Source organism: Carassius carassius, chromosome 48, assembly GCF_963082965.1.
Source record: "Carassius carassius chromosome 48, fCarCar2.1, whole genome shotgun sequence".
Taxonomy (NCBI): domain Eukaryota; kingdom Metazoa; phylum Chordata; class Actinopteri; order Cypriniformes; family Cyprinidae; genus Carassius; species Carassius carassius.
The window spans coordinates 1,123,831-1,136,330 of NC_081802.1; the positions used below are offsets into that span (position 1 = coordinate 1,123,831).

At 37.2% G+C, this 12,500-nt stretch overlaps 2 protein-coding genes across 4 annotated transcripts in view; both read left to right on the top strand.

Moving 5' to 3' along the window:
* Window positions 1-5,545, top strand: part of LOC132131114 (interferon regulatory factor 6-like) — a 17,063-nt gene extending 11,518 nt beyond the window's left edge. For both annotated transcript variants that reach the window (XM_059543059.1, XM_059543058.1), the window contains exons 6-8: window positions 1,291-1,683; window positions 4,316-4,437; window positions 5,102-5,545. In XM_059543059.1, the coding sequence (XP_059399042.1) occupies window positions 1,291-1,683; window positions 4,316-4,437; window positions 5,102-5,299 (713 nt within the window). In that variant the 3' untranslated portion in view covers window positions 5,300-5,545. The remainder of the gene's footprint in view (window positions 1-1,290; window positions 1,684-4,315; window positions 4,438-5,101) is intronic.
* A 711-nt stretch (window positions 5,546-6,256) lies between these two features.
* eps8l3a (EPS8-like 3a) overlaps window positions 6,257-12,500 on the top strand; it is a 12,317-nt gene continuing 6,073 nt past the window's right edge. The window contains exons 1-5 of one of the 2 annotated variants that reach the window (XM_059543056.1): window positions 6,257-6,502; window positions 9,328-9,400; window positions 9,473-9,543; window positions 11,141-11,205; window positions 11,291-11,449. In XM_059543056.1, coding sequence (XP_059399039.1) covers window positions 9,339-9,400; window positions 9,473-9,543; window positions 11,141-11,205; window positions 11,291-11,449 — 357 coding nt within the window. In that variant the 5' untranslated portion in view covers window positions 6,257-6,502; window positions 9,328-9,338. The remainder of the gene's footprint in view (window positions 6,503-9,327; window positions 9,401-9,472; window positions 9,544-11,140; window positions 11,206-11,290; window positions 11,450-12,500) is intronic. The other variant, XM_059543057.1, reaches the window with a different exon arrangement.

The window sequence follows — 12,500 nt, forward strand, 5'->3', positions numbered from 1 at the left end:
GAGTTGAACGAGACGCAGATGCACTCTCTGCCAGCAGGTGGAGCTTATGAACAGCAATGATAGTGTTTCCTTGGTTACTGCTGTAAACAAAGCACTTATGAACACTGCAGCGGGCGGAGCTTAAAGTGTTTCCTTGGTTACCGCTGTAAACAAAGCACTTATGAACACTGCAGCGGGCGGAGCTTAAAGCGTTTCCTTAGTTACTGCTGTAAACAAAGCACTAATGAACACTGCAGCAGGTGGAGCTTAAAGCGTTTCCTTAGTTACCGCTGTAAAAAAGCACTTATGAACACTGCAGCGGGCGGAGCTTAAAGCGTTTCCTTAGTAACCGCTGTAAACAAAGCACTTATGAACACTGCAGCAGGTGGAGCTTAAAGCGTTTCCTTGGTTACCGCTGTAAACAAAGCACTTATGAACACTGCAGCAGGTGGAGCTTAAAGCGTTTCCTTGGTTACCGCTGTAAACAAAGCACTTATGAACACTGCAGCGGGCGGAGCTTAAAGTGTTTCCCTGGTTACCGCTGTAAACAAAGCACTTATGAACACTGCAGCGGGCGGAGCTTAAAGCGTTTCCTTAGTTACTGCTGTAAACAAAGCACTAATGAACACTGCAGCAGGTGGAGCTTAAAGCGTTTCCTTAGTTACCGCTGTAAACAAAGCACTTATGAACACTGCAGCGGGCGGAGCTTAAAGCGTTTCCTTAGTAACCGCTGTAAACAAAGCACTTATGAACACTGCAGCAGGTGGAGCTTAAAGCGTTTCCTTGGTTACCGCTGTAAACAAAGCACTTATGAACACTGCAGCAGGTGGAGCTTAAAGCGTTTCCTTGGTTACCGCTGTAAACAAAGCACTTATGAACACTGCAGCAGGTGGAGCTTAAAGCGTTTCCTTGGTTACTGATATAAACAAAGCAGCGCTGCACTTATGAACTTTAATATGCTTCATACAGAGTCAAGATGAAAAGAAAAAATGACATCTAAACTTTTCTAAAGACAGTAAGTTCCCCTCAGACACAAATTCATATAAACTCCTAATCATAATTTAATGGCAATTTATTTTATTTTATTTTTTAGTATCTAAACAGATTTGAACCGTCACATATTTGAATAAATTTTCAACCGGCTCGCAATTAATCGTTACATCACTAATATAAACACACTAAATGTGATTAATATAACGTTTAATTGATATAAATATAAAGTTATAAAGTTTTATTTTATTATTTAATTTTTGCTTCTCTGCAATACAAGATCCTGTCACATGTCACCCATAATGCCCTGTGTGTGTTTAGTGACGGATCTGGAGGTGCAGTTCTATTACCGTGGTAAGGAGGTGTGTCCTCCGGTGACTGTCAGTAACCCGCAGGGCTGTCGTCTGTTCTACGGTGATCTGGGGCCGATCGCCAACCAGGAGGAGCTGTTTGGGCCGGTCAGTCTGGAGCAGCTGCGCTTCCCCTCCACCGAACACATCACTAACGACAAGCAGCGAGTGTTCACCAGCCGCCTGCTGGACGTCATGGACCGCGGCCTCATCCTGGAGGTGAGCGGACACGACATCTACGCCGTGCGCCTCTGCCAGTGTAAGGTGTACTGGTCCGGCCCCTGTGCGCCCAACCCCAACGCACCAAACCTGATCGAGCGCCAGCAAAGGGTCAAGCTCTTCTGCCTCGAGTCCTTCCTCAGCGGTGAGTGAGCGGCCATCGAGTCGCAGTCTTATGACATGAGCAAAATAACTCTGACGGTTTCAGCCGTACAATTATCAGTGCATAAAGATATATACTCAAATGCATGATATGAGGGATGCAACAATATAGTTAGCAAACAGTACAGCTTTGTTTCAGCTTGGGACATCAGTGTTTTAAGCTATTTAAAGTGCAAATACAGGTACTGGTCATATAATTAGAATATCATCAAAAGTTGATTTATTTCACTAATTCTATTCAAAAAGTGAAACTTGTATATTAAATTCATTCATAACACACAGACTGATATATTTCAATTGTTTATTTCTTTTAATTTTGATGATTATAACTAACAACTAAGGAAAATCCCAAATTCAGTATCTCAGAAAATTAGAATATTGTGAAAAGGTTCAATATTGAAGACACCTGGTGACACACTCTAATCAGCTAATTAACTCAAAACACCTGCAGAGCCTTTAAATGGTCTCTCACGCTGAGTCCCAATTCGCATACTATCCGTCCTAAATAGTCTGCGAAACTAGAATTAGTACGTCCCAAATCGTAGTATGTTGAAAAGAGTATTCCAAAGATACCCGGATGGTCTACTATTTCCGGTTAGAATTCGAAGTGGAGATCAATGCACACTCTAAGTGCTAATATTGCCCACAACCCATTGCGTGCGGGAGGTTCTACGACGACGCCGCCCTGCTTCTTCACTCCTCAACTTGGTAGAAGAACACATAGTAAAATGTATTGTGAAAAAAAACGATGAGAAAAAAAGATGGGAATAGTAAAAAAAAATTTAATTGGACATGCAAGAATGAATGAAACGTTAACAGTTGTGGTGTGCGTAACTAGGCAACCACGTTGTCGTTCACGTTGCTTGACGTCATCGAAGTATGTCCCAGAACGTGCATACTCTTTTGCTACACACTCAAAAGTATGTACTTTTTCCTCACAAAAAAGTACATACTTTTAGGTCGTAGTATAAGTAGGCGAATTGGGACTCAGTCTCAGTCTAGTTCTGTAGGCTACACAATCATGGGGAAGACTGCTGACTTGACAGTTGTTCAAAAGATGACCATTGACACCTTGCACAAGGAGGGCAAGACACAAAAGGCTGGCTGTTCACAGAGCTCAGTGTCCAAGCACATTAATAGAGAGGTGAAGGGAATGAAAAGATGTGGTAGAAAAAAGTGTAGAAGCAATAGAGATAACCGCACCCTGGAGAGGATTGTGAAACAAAACCCATTCAAAAATGTTGGGGAGATTCACAGAGTGGACTGCAGCTGGAGTCAGTGCTTCAAGAACCACTACACACAGACGTATGCAAGACATGGGTTTCAGCTCTCGCACTCCTTGTGTCAAGCCACTCTTGAACAACAGACAGTGTCAGAAGCGTCTCGCTTCAAAAAGGACTGGACTGCTGCTGAGTGGTCCACAGTTATGTTCTCTGATGAAAGTAAATTTTGCATTTTCCTTTGGAAATCAGGGTCCCAGAGTCTGAAGAAAGAGAGGAGAGGCACACAATCCACGTTGCTTGAGGTCCGGTGTAAAGTTTCCACAGTCAGTGATGTCACTTCACTTTCACTTCACTTTCACATGTCATCTACTGGTGTTGGTCCACTGTGTTTTCTGAGGTCAAAGGTCAACACAGCCGTATACCAGGAAGTTTTAGAGCACTTCCTGCTTCCTGCTGCTGACCAACTTTATGGAGATGCAGATTTCATTTTCCAACAGGACTTGGCACCTGCACACAGTGCCAAAGATACCAGTACCTGGTTTAAGGACCATGGTATCCCTGTTCTTAATTGGCCAGCAAACTCGCCTGACCTTAACCTCATAGAAAATCTGTGGGGTATTGTGAAGAGGAAGATGTGATATACCAGACCCAAGAATGCAGAAGAGCTGAAGGCCACTATCAGAGCAACCTGGGCTCAGTTAGTTAGCTAGTTATCAGTTATAATCATCAAAATTAAAAGAAATAAACATTTGAAATATATCAGTCTGTGTGTAATGAATCAATATAATAAAGTTTCACTTTTAGAATGAAATTAGTGAAATCAACTTTTTGATGATAATGTAATTATATGACCAGCACCTGTATATAAGTTTTTAAGTGTATATATATCACAATATTGGATTTTTGCCGATATCCGATATGCCGATAATTTTCAACTCATTTTGGTTGACAGCCAATGCAGATACCGATATACATTTTTTTAACTTTGGTTAGTTTCAACAAGAACTTATTTGAGTTAAATAATTATATATATATATATATATATATATATATATATATATAATGACAGTACACTGAGGATTTGTAAGTAACTATAAAAATCTATATATTAATCAATTAATTTTTATTAAAATTTTTTTTAGAAAGACATTGGTAATTGGGATTGGTAACTTTAACATTATATTTTATGATTTACTATTTGTAGATGATCTAAAGCAAAAGGTAAACAAAATACAAACTCGAGTACAAATTCTGAAACTCTTTTAGAATATAACACGATATAACAATATTCCACCTGATTACACATAATGAATAAATCGGTATATATAAAGTTATTTAAGTGTCATGTGATTTGATGTGATGCGATATGATTAAGTGTGTGTGTGTGTGCAGGAGTGATCACTCACCAGCGCGGTCAGTCCTCGTCCCAGTCTCCTCTCTATGATATTCACCTGTGTTTCGGCGAGGAGTGGCCCGACGACAGACCGCGAGAACGCAAGCTCATCATGGTGCAGGTCAGATACATGCACGGATCACACTGTGATAAAGATATAGTAATGTCTGAATAAAAACAAATTGAAATTAATCAATCATATAACATGCATACTGTATAAAACCAGGAATTTGTATTAAAGATTTTAGGGAATGTTTATAACTTAAAATTATAAATAAATACAAATATAAATGAAAGAATAGAATGCGTGTGTGTGTATATGTGTATGTATATACACACACACATATACACACAGTTCACGCACATAAATGATCAAAACAAAGACTTTTATTTTGGGTGATTATTCGCGATTTGTCAGCACTAAATTAAATTTAACATGAATATACATATTTGAATAAACTATAACTGTACTTGCTACTCAAATAAAATATAATGGGTCTTCAACATTAACTTAACTGCACAAATATGACGGTTATATAAACTAAACTGTTAATGGTTGTTTTTACCAAATAAAACATGTCCTGCATAACTTATGCAGATTTGAGCCCTGACGGACCAATCACAAGCAGCTGTGGGCGGGGCAACCGTGTTACATATGTCCTATAAACTGTTACACTAGTGTGTGTGTGTGTGTCTGTGTGTGTGTGTCTGTGTGTGTGTGTTCACTGGGTGTGTGTGTGTGTGTGTGTGTGTGTGTGTGTGTGTGTGTGTGTGTGTGTGTGCAGGTGGTCCCGGTGGTGGCGAGGATGATCAGTGAGATGTTTTCGGGCGACTGCACGCGCTCCTTCGACAGTGGCAGCGTGCGGCTGCAGATCTCCATCCCTGACATCAAGGACAACATCGTGATGCAGCTGAAGCATCTCTACCGGCTCCTGCAGACACAGCAGGGGCAGGAGAACTGGCCGCTTCCTCCCTCACACTGAGACGCTTTCAGACTGTGGCACAAGTCTAGCACTCATTAATGATTAATCAGATTTACTGAGCTTTTATCAGCTCGACTCACTTCCTGGTGTCTGAGCTTTTATTGTGCTTTTACTGCTGATGTGTTACGCAAAGTTTTCCGCACTTTTCCCAATCTTGTAGTTTTAACCGTCCTATGTGTCTGATCATGTGGATTTGAGTATGAATGTTATATGGATTTATCAAATAAAAAGAGAAAATCACACAAACAGAGTGAGAGCTTTTGTAGTTTCATGAGGGTTCAGTCTACTTAAAGACATTACAGTTCTTATAATACATCTTATTAAATGTATTATATTTATCTATAAGTGATTTAATGTGATATCTAAATATTAAATTATAAAATGTAGAGTTCGCTTGTTTAATATGGATGAAATGTAATATATTTAAATTATAATTAAAAATATTTTGAATTTTAAATGCTATTTAAGATTTTATATTAAATTGTAATATTTATGATAATTGTTTCATATTAAACCAATATTTAGATATAACTTGTTTCATATAATATTTAAATAACTTAATTGTCAATATTATACAAGTTATAGCAAAATATTCAATAAATTATATTTGTATAATTTAATGTCTAATTATTACAGTTTATCTACATTAAACTCATATTTTATATTGACAATATAAACAATTTAATATGCATTGTTTTAATTTCGTATATTATGCTATATATTTTGAAATAACATTAAAAGAATTAACTTAAAAATAAATATTTTGACAGTATTTTAGGTTACTGTAACATTTAGATACTTAAGTCCTACGATAGTCCCCGATACTTAATTTGAGCGGATCTCACATCATGTAGATTTGGGACTGGATTCCTCAAAAACAGTCTTGAGTTTCAGCCTGGTTCTTTTCTTTTCTTTTCTAGTTAATCTGAAACCAAGACATGGATTGGGCACAGATCAAACATTTGCTCAGTTAATGTAAAGTGTTGCTGGTCCAGTATCTCCAGCACTAGAGCTGATATCAGTCTGTGGTGGTGTTTCTCCACCCATCTGAGCTCCTCCTTTAAGGTGAGTTCAGTCAGACTTTGGCCCCAGGAGCGGCTCCTGCTCCTCTCTCCGTCACACTATGAACTAACACAGAGAAACCTCAGAAGATCTCAAGATTCAGAACTGAGGAAGCTCTCCAACATCTCGTCTGATCTCTCGGTGAGTGTTTTCAGTGTTTAGATGAGCTTCAGAGGTTTGGATCTCCTCTGAGAGCTCAATGGGACGCTGAGGTCACATCTGATCCTCCTCTGCTTTGATTTACGGCTGGTTTGGGCTTCATCGAATGGTAGATGGGGACTCTTGGGGTGTTTGCGACTGAAATGCTGAGGTTTTGTCCTGTGGTTCTGGAGAATCTCTGGCTGTTGTGTAATGTTCCAGTGGTGACGGAGGTCAGATTGCAGCGATTGTGGTTTATGAGCTCATAAACATGGCCAGATCGTCAGCTATTGTGATGAACATGAGTCATTGTTGACTTTAAATGAGAAAACCAAATACACAGGAGTCCTCGATTCCATGTTTTACCATTCAAATACTGTGGTGTTCTTCAAGTACCATGGTATAAGTGATACTGTGTGGTATATTAATGGTAGTGCTGTAAACTCAGTGTTTCAAACAATACTATGGTACTTTCTAAAGATATGGTAATACCATGGTCGTGAAGTACCTTGGAATGATGTGTAAAAACCTTAACAGTGAACTGAAATACCATGTTTTTACTCTGAAAAATGGTTGAAAACCATTATATTGTGTACGATCCAGTACCATGAGAAATACTATGGTATATGAACAAAATTGTACCTAAAGATACCATGGTACTTCACCATGACACAGTGAGGTCTGACAAACTAATACTATGGTATTTTGAAAAATGTAAAAAATTTGAGAGTGTGTGTGCATATATATATATATATATATATATATAAACCATGTTTAAATGTAGTTATAAACTTTGTTACATTTAAACATGGTTAATAATTTAGAATTAGATTTTGACGTAACATCTAAATATTACATTTTGTCTATATTACACACATATCTAAGAATTGTAATGTCTAATATTTAGGTTTAATTATAACTATTCTAATTAATATTAATAACGTCACAAAAATGTTACATTAAGCTGTTTTATATTAAATTATAATTATGTATAATTGATTTAATATGTAATTTAAATATTACACTTCATCTATAGTAAACATGCCATTGTACAACCACTACTGAAAAATAATAACTTGGACCCTTCCAATTTGTCTAATTTTAGACCTATATATAAACTCCCCTTTTTATCGAAAGTCTTGGAGAGAGTTGTTTTTAATCAACTTCAGTCATTTATCAATGAATTTAGTATTTATGAAAATTTTAAGTCTGGTTTTAAGCCCCGTCACAGTACAGAAACTGCTCTTTTAAGAGTTTCTAATGATCTTCTTTAAACTGTGGACTCTGGTAACTCTGCTGTTTTAGGCCTTTTGGATTTGACTGCGGCCTTTGATACGGTCAACCACTCTATTCTTTTATCTAGACTTGAAAAGTGTGTCGGCATTAAGGGAATAGCCCTTAAATGGTTTCAATCATATTTGACAGACATAAGTTTTTCTGTTCGCCTTGGTGAATTTTCATCATCTGCCCACCCTCTTTTTGTTGTGGCGTCCCTCAAGGGTCAGTATTGGGCCCTATGTTGTTTTCTTTGTATATGCTGCCCTTGGGGTATATTTTTAGAAAGCACAATATCACTTTTCACTGTTATGCAGATGATGTACAGATTTATTTTGCCTGTCAAAACTAATGACAAAGCTTCGTTTCTGTCATTACTTAATTGCCTGAAAGATTTAAAAATATGGTTGGATCAGAACTTTCTTTGTCTTAATGAAAATAAGACTGAGATTGTTGTGTTTGGTCGTCCTGGGGATTTAAGTGCTTGTGTAGATGCACTTGGTAATTTAGCTTTATATGTTTGTCCATTTACCAAGAATCTCTGTGTCATTTTTGACAGTGCTTTTAAATTTGAAAAACAGATTAGTTCTGTTGTAAAAGCCAGTTTCTTTCAACTAAGACTGTTGGCTAAAGTCAAGCCCTACCTGCCACGTAAGGAGTTTGAAGGTGTAATTCATGCTTTTATAACATATAGACTAGACTACTGTAACTCTTTATATGTTGGTTTGGATAAGTAATCTCTTCAACGCTTACAGTTAGTCCAAAATGCAGCAGCTCGGCTTTTGACTGGGACTAAAAAGTATGAGCACATTACCCCTGTCCTAGCTTCACTACACTGGCTTCCTGTCCGCTTCAGGATTGATTTCAAGATTTTATTGTTTGTTTTTAAGATTTTAAATGGGTTGGCGCCTGTGTATTTATCAGAGCTTTTACATGTCCATGCTCCCGTTAAAGCATTGAGGTCATCCAATCAGGTGCTCCTCAGTGTTCCAAGAACTAGGTTAAAAAATAAAGGTGACCCAGCTTTTTCAGTGGTGGCACCTAATTTGTGGAATAGTTTACCTGTACACATAAGAACTGCTCAGACTGTTGGAATTTTTAAGTCATTTCTTAAGACACACTTGTATTCCTTGGCTTTTATATCAAGCTGAGCTGTGATGTTGTGATGTTTCTACTGTATTTGTCTTATTTGTGTGTGACTCTCTACTTTTCTTTTCTGGACATTGTTAAGCACTTTGGTCAACCATGGTTGTTTTTAAATGTGCTATATAAATAAACTGAACTGAACTATAGTATTTTAAGTTACTGTAATATTTAGATACATGTTTATTACATAAAGTACATATTACATTTGTATATTGATTTAAGGAAATATCAAAATATTACTTTTCATCTGTAGTAATTTACTTCAGTATAAGATAATAGTTTGATATATAATTCAAATGGTAAATATATATCAATATGATGTATAACTGAAGCATAAGAATGAATGCACACACACACACACACATATGCTCATGTGGTGTGTGTTGATGCTGTAGTGTTGTGTTCAGGTGCTGTGGTCATGCTGGGGGGTTCGAGTCCGTTCGGCTGGTCCAGTGGTGACACTGAATCGTTTCGCTCCAGGTGAGGACCGCTTCTGATACTTGTGTATCATGACATCTCTCACACGAGTCTGACCCATGTGTTTTCCCACAGTGTGTCGGCGATGAACGGCGTGTCCTCGGATCTGTCAGGTTTATCCAGACCCAGTGCTAAATCAATATACCGTGAGTAGTGATCATTAACTCTTACACTGCTGCTGCTTTACTCAACTCTGTTACTGAGACTCGGACGGAAATCGCTTCTGGATGAGCGCTCGCTGTTCACATTCACTTTGGATTTGGGGATCACAAAATATTGTCCAAAAATATAGACTTAGACAGTCCCTACCCATAAACCTAACCCTACCCATAATTTATTCCTAAAATCAGAGGGAAATGATAGCTGATTAACAAGGGCGTTTAAGCACCTAACCCTGATTGCAAGCCTAAAACAGATATTTCCTGAAAAGTTATATCTCAATTCTGATTGGTTGATTGGAGTGTTGTAACAAGGATCAAAAATAATTTTGATCCAGGAACATGTTGTAACTGGTGAAATCATGCTTGCCTTAGTGTGTTATGTGTAAAACAGATTAAAGAGATTGGATTTAAACTGCAAGAGTGTGTCTGCCTCCCGAACAATGTTAGGTAGGTTATTCCAGAGTTTAGGCGCTAAAAAGGAAAAGGATCTGCCGCCCACAGTTGATTCTAGGTATTATCAAATTACCTGAGTTTGAGAACGCAGTGGTCGTGTAGAACAACCACCCAATAAAGCATTATAATAATCTAACCTTGAGGTCATAAACGCATGGATTAACATTTCTGCATTTGACATTGAGAGCACAGGCCGTAATTTAGATAAATTTTTGAGATGTAAAAATGCAGTTTTACAAATGCTAGAAACGTGGCTTTCTAAGGAAAGATTGCGATCAAATAGCACACCTAGGTTCCTAACTGATGACGAAGAATTGACAGAGCAGCCATCAAGTCTTAGACAGTGTTATAGGTTATTACATGCAGAGTTTTTAGGTCCTATAATTAACACATCTGTTTTTTTTGTTTTCAGAATTTAGCAGTCAAAAATTACTCTTCATCAAGGTTTTTATATCAACTATGCATTATTACATTCCATTAATTTTTCAAATTGGTGTGTTTCGCCGGGCTACGAAGAAATATGGAGCTGAGTATCATCAGCATAACAGTGAAAGCTAACACCATGTTTCCTGATGATATCTCCCAAGGGTTACATGTAAAGCGTGAAAAGTAACGGCCCTAGTACTGAGCCTTGAGGTACTCCATACTGCACTTGATGATATCTCTTCATTCACTGCTACGAACTGATGGCAGTCATATAAGTACAATTTAAACCATGCTAACGCACTTCCATTAATGCCAAAAAAGTGTTCTAGTCTATTCAAAACAATGTTGTGGTCAATTGTGTCGCAGCACTATGACACAGTCTAAATCAGGACTGGAAATCCTCACATGTTTCCACACATGTCTACCTTTGTTCACATGGGTTTCACACATTTACACCATAAAAATTTTCCAAAACCACGTTTTTTGTGTGTTTCACACATTTCACATAAATTAATTTTAATTGAATCCTTTATTGTTTCTGTGCGTTATTGTGTGTTTGTAAAAATATAATTCTAGTGTCATTTGCATCTGTTTCTGTGTTGGTTTTGTTTAATCATCAGGAAGGAGATATGAAATATCATTAACCTGATATGTCAATGAGATGAGCTCAGTGATATAGTCAACATGTGTGTGTTTTCCATAGATCAGAGGAAGGAATATGCCGACTCCATCAACAGACAGATGCATCAGTTCCAGCACAGAGTAGAGGTAAGGATGACTAACTCTTCTTCATCATCATCATCATCATCATCATCATCATCTGAGCTCTGATGTGTGACTCTGTGCTCCACAGCATCTGTTCACCTGTGAGCTGGATGGCCAGCAGCTGTGTGACGTGAACGACTGTCTGGAGCGGCTGAAGTATCTGGATGCTACGGGTCGTGTGTGGGGTCAGGACGTCCTGCTGGAGGTGCGGGATGGAGCGCTGCTGCTCGCCGACATCGAGACCAAGGTCAGGACAAACATCATGCTAGAAACATGCTAGTGACATGCTAGGAACATGCTAATCATTCTAGAAACATGCTATCGACATGCTAGGAACATGCTAATCATCCTAGAAACGTTAAAATGCTAGTAACTTGGTATTCATGGTATCAACATTCTAGTAACATGATAATCATTCTAGAAATATGTTAGCAATTTTTTTGTGACTTGCTAATCATGCTAGCAACATGCTAATAACATGTTAATCATTCTAGAAACATGCTAGCAACATGCTAGTAACATGTGAATCATTCTAGAAACATGTTAGCGACATGCTAGTTACTGGTTAATCTTGCTTGAAACATGCTAGCAACATTAGTAATTAGTTTCTTACTAATCATGCTAGAAACATGCTAACAATGTTAGCAACATGCTAGTTATTTGCAAATCATGCTATCTACATGCTAGTCACTTGCTAATCATACTAACAACAGGTTAGTCTCTTGCTAATCATGCTAATAACATGCTAGTTACTTGTTGATCATGCTAGTAACATGCTAATCATGCCACCAGTTTGCTACAGTAACAGGCTAATCATGCTAAAACATGTTATCAACATCTAATATACCTAAATTTTAAAAGTTAAGGCTTTTACAACTGCTTTAAAATTTCAAGCTAGGCTTTCTTAAACCAACCTAAAGTTTGTCTTGACAAACCTTTATCTAGTTGTATATATAGTATAGTATGTACTATGTATATATAATTGAAATATTCTATTCATTATAAAAATATATCAATATGAAATCAATCAATGCATTATATAGATATGCATATTTTTATATCATATATAATGATAATAATATGTATTTAATATATCTTAACATATTAGATAGTAAGTTTTTCTACATAGGCATATATTGCTTATATATGTTTTATTTTATTATTAGTGCCATATTATGCAAATGTTTTATGTGTATAGGCTATGTATTTTAAATATGTTATCAAATTTTATATTTGTTATTATATAAAATAATATATGTTATATCTAATTATGCAATTGTAATATTAATAAATTTGGA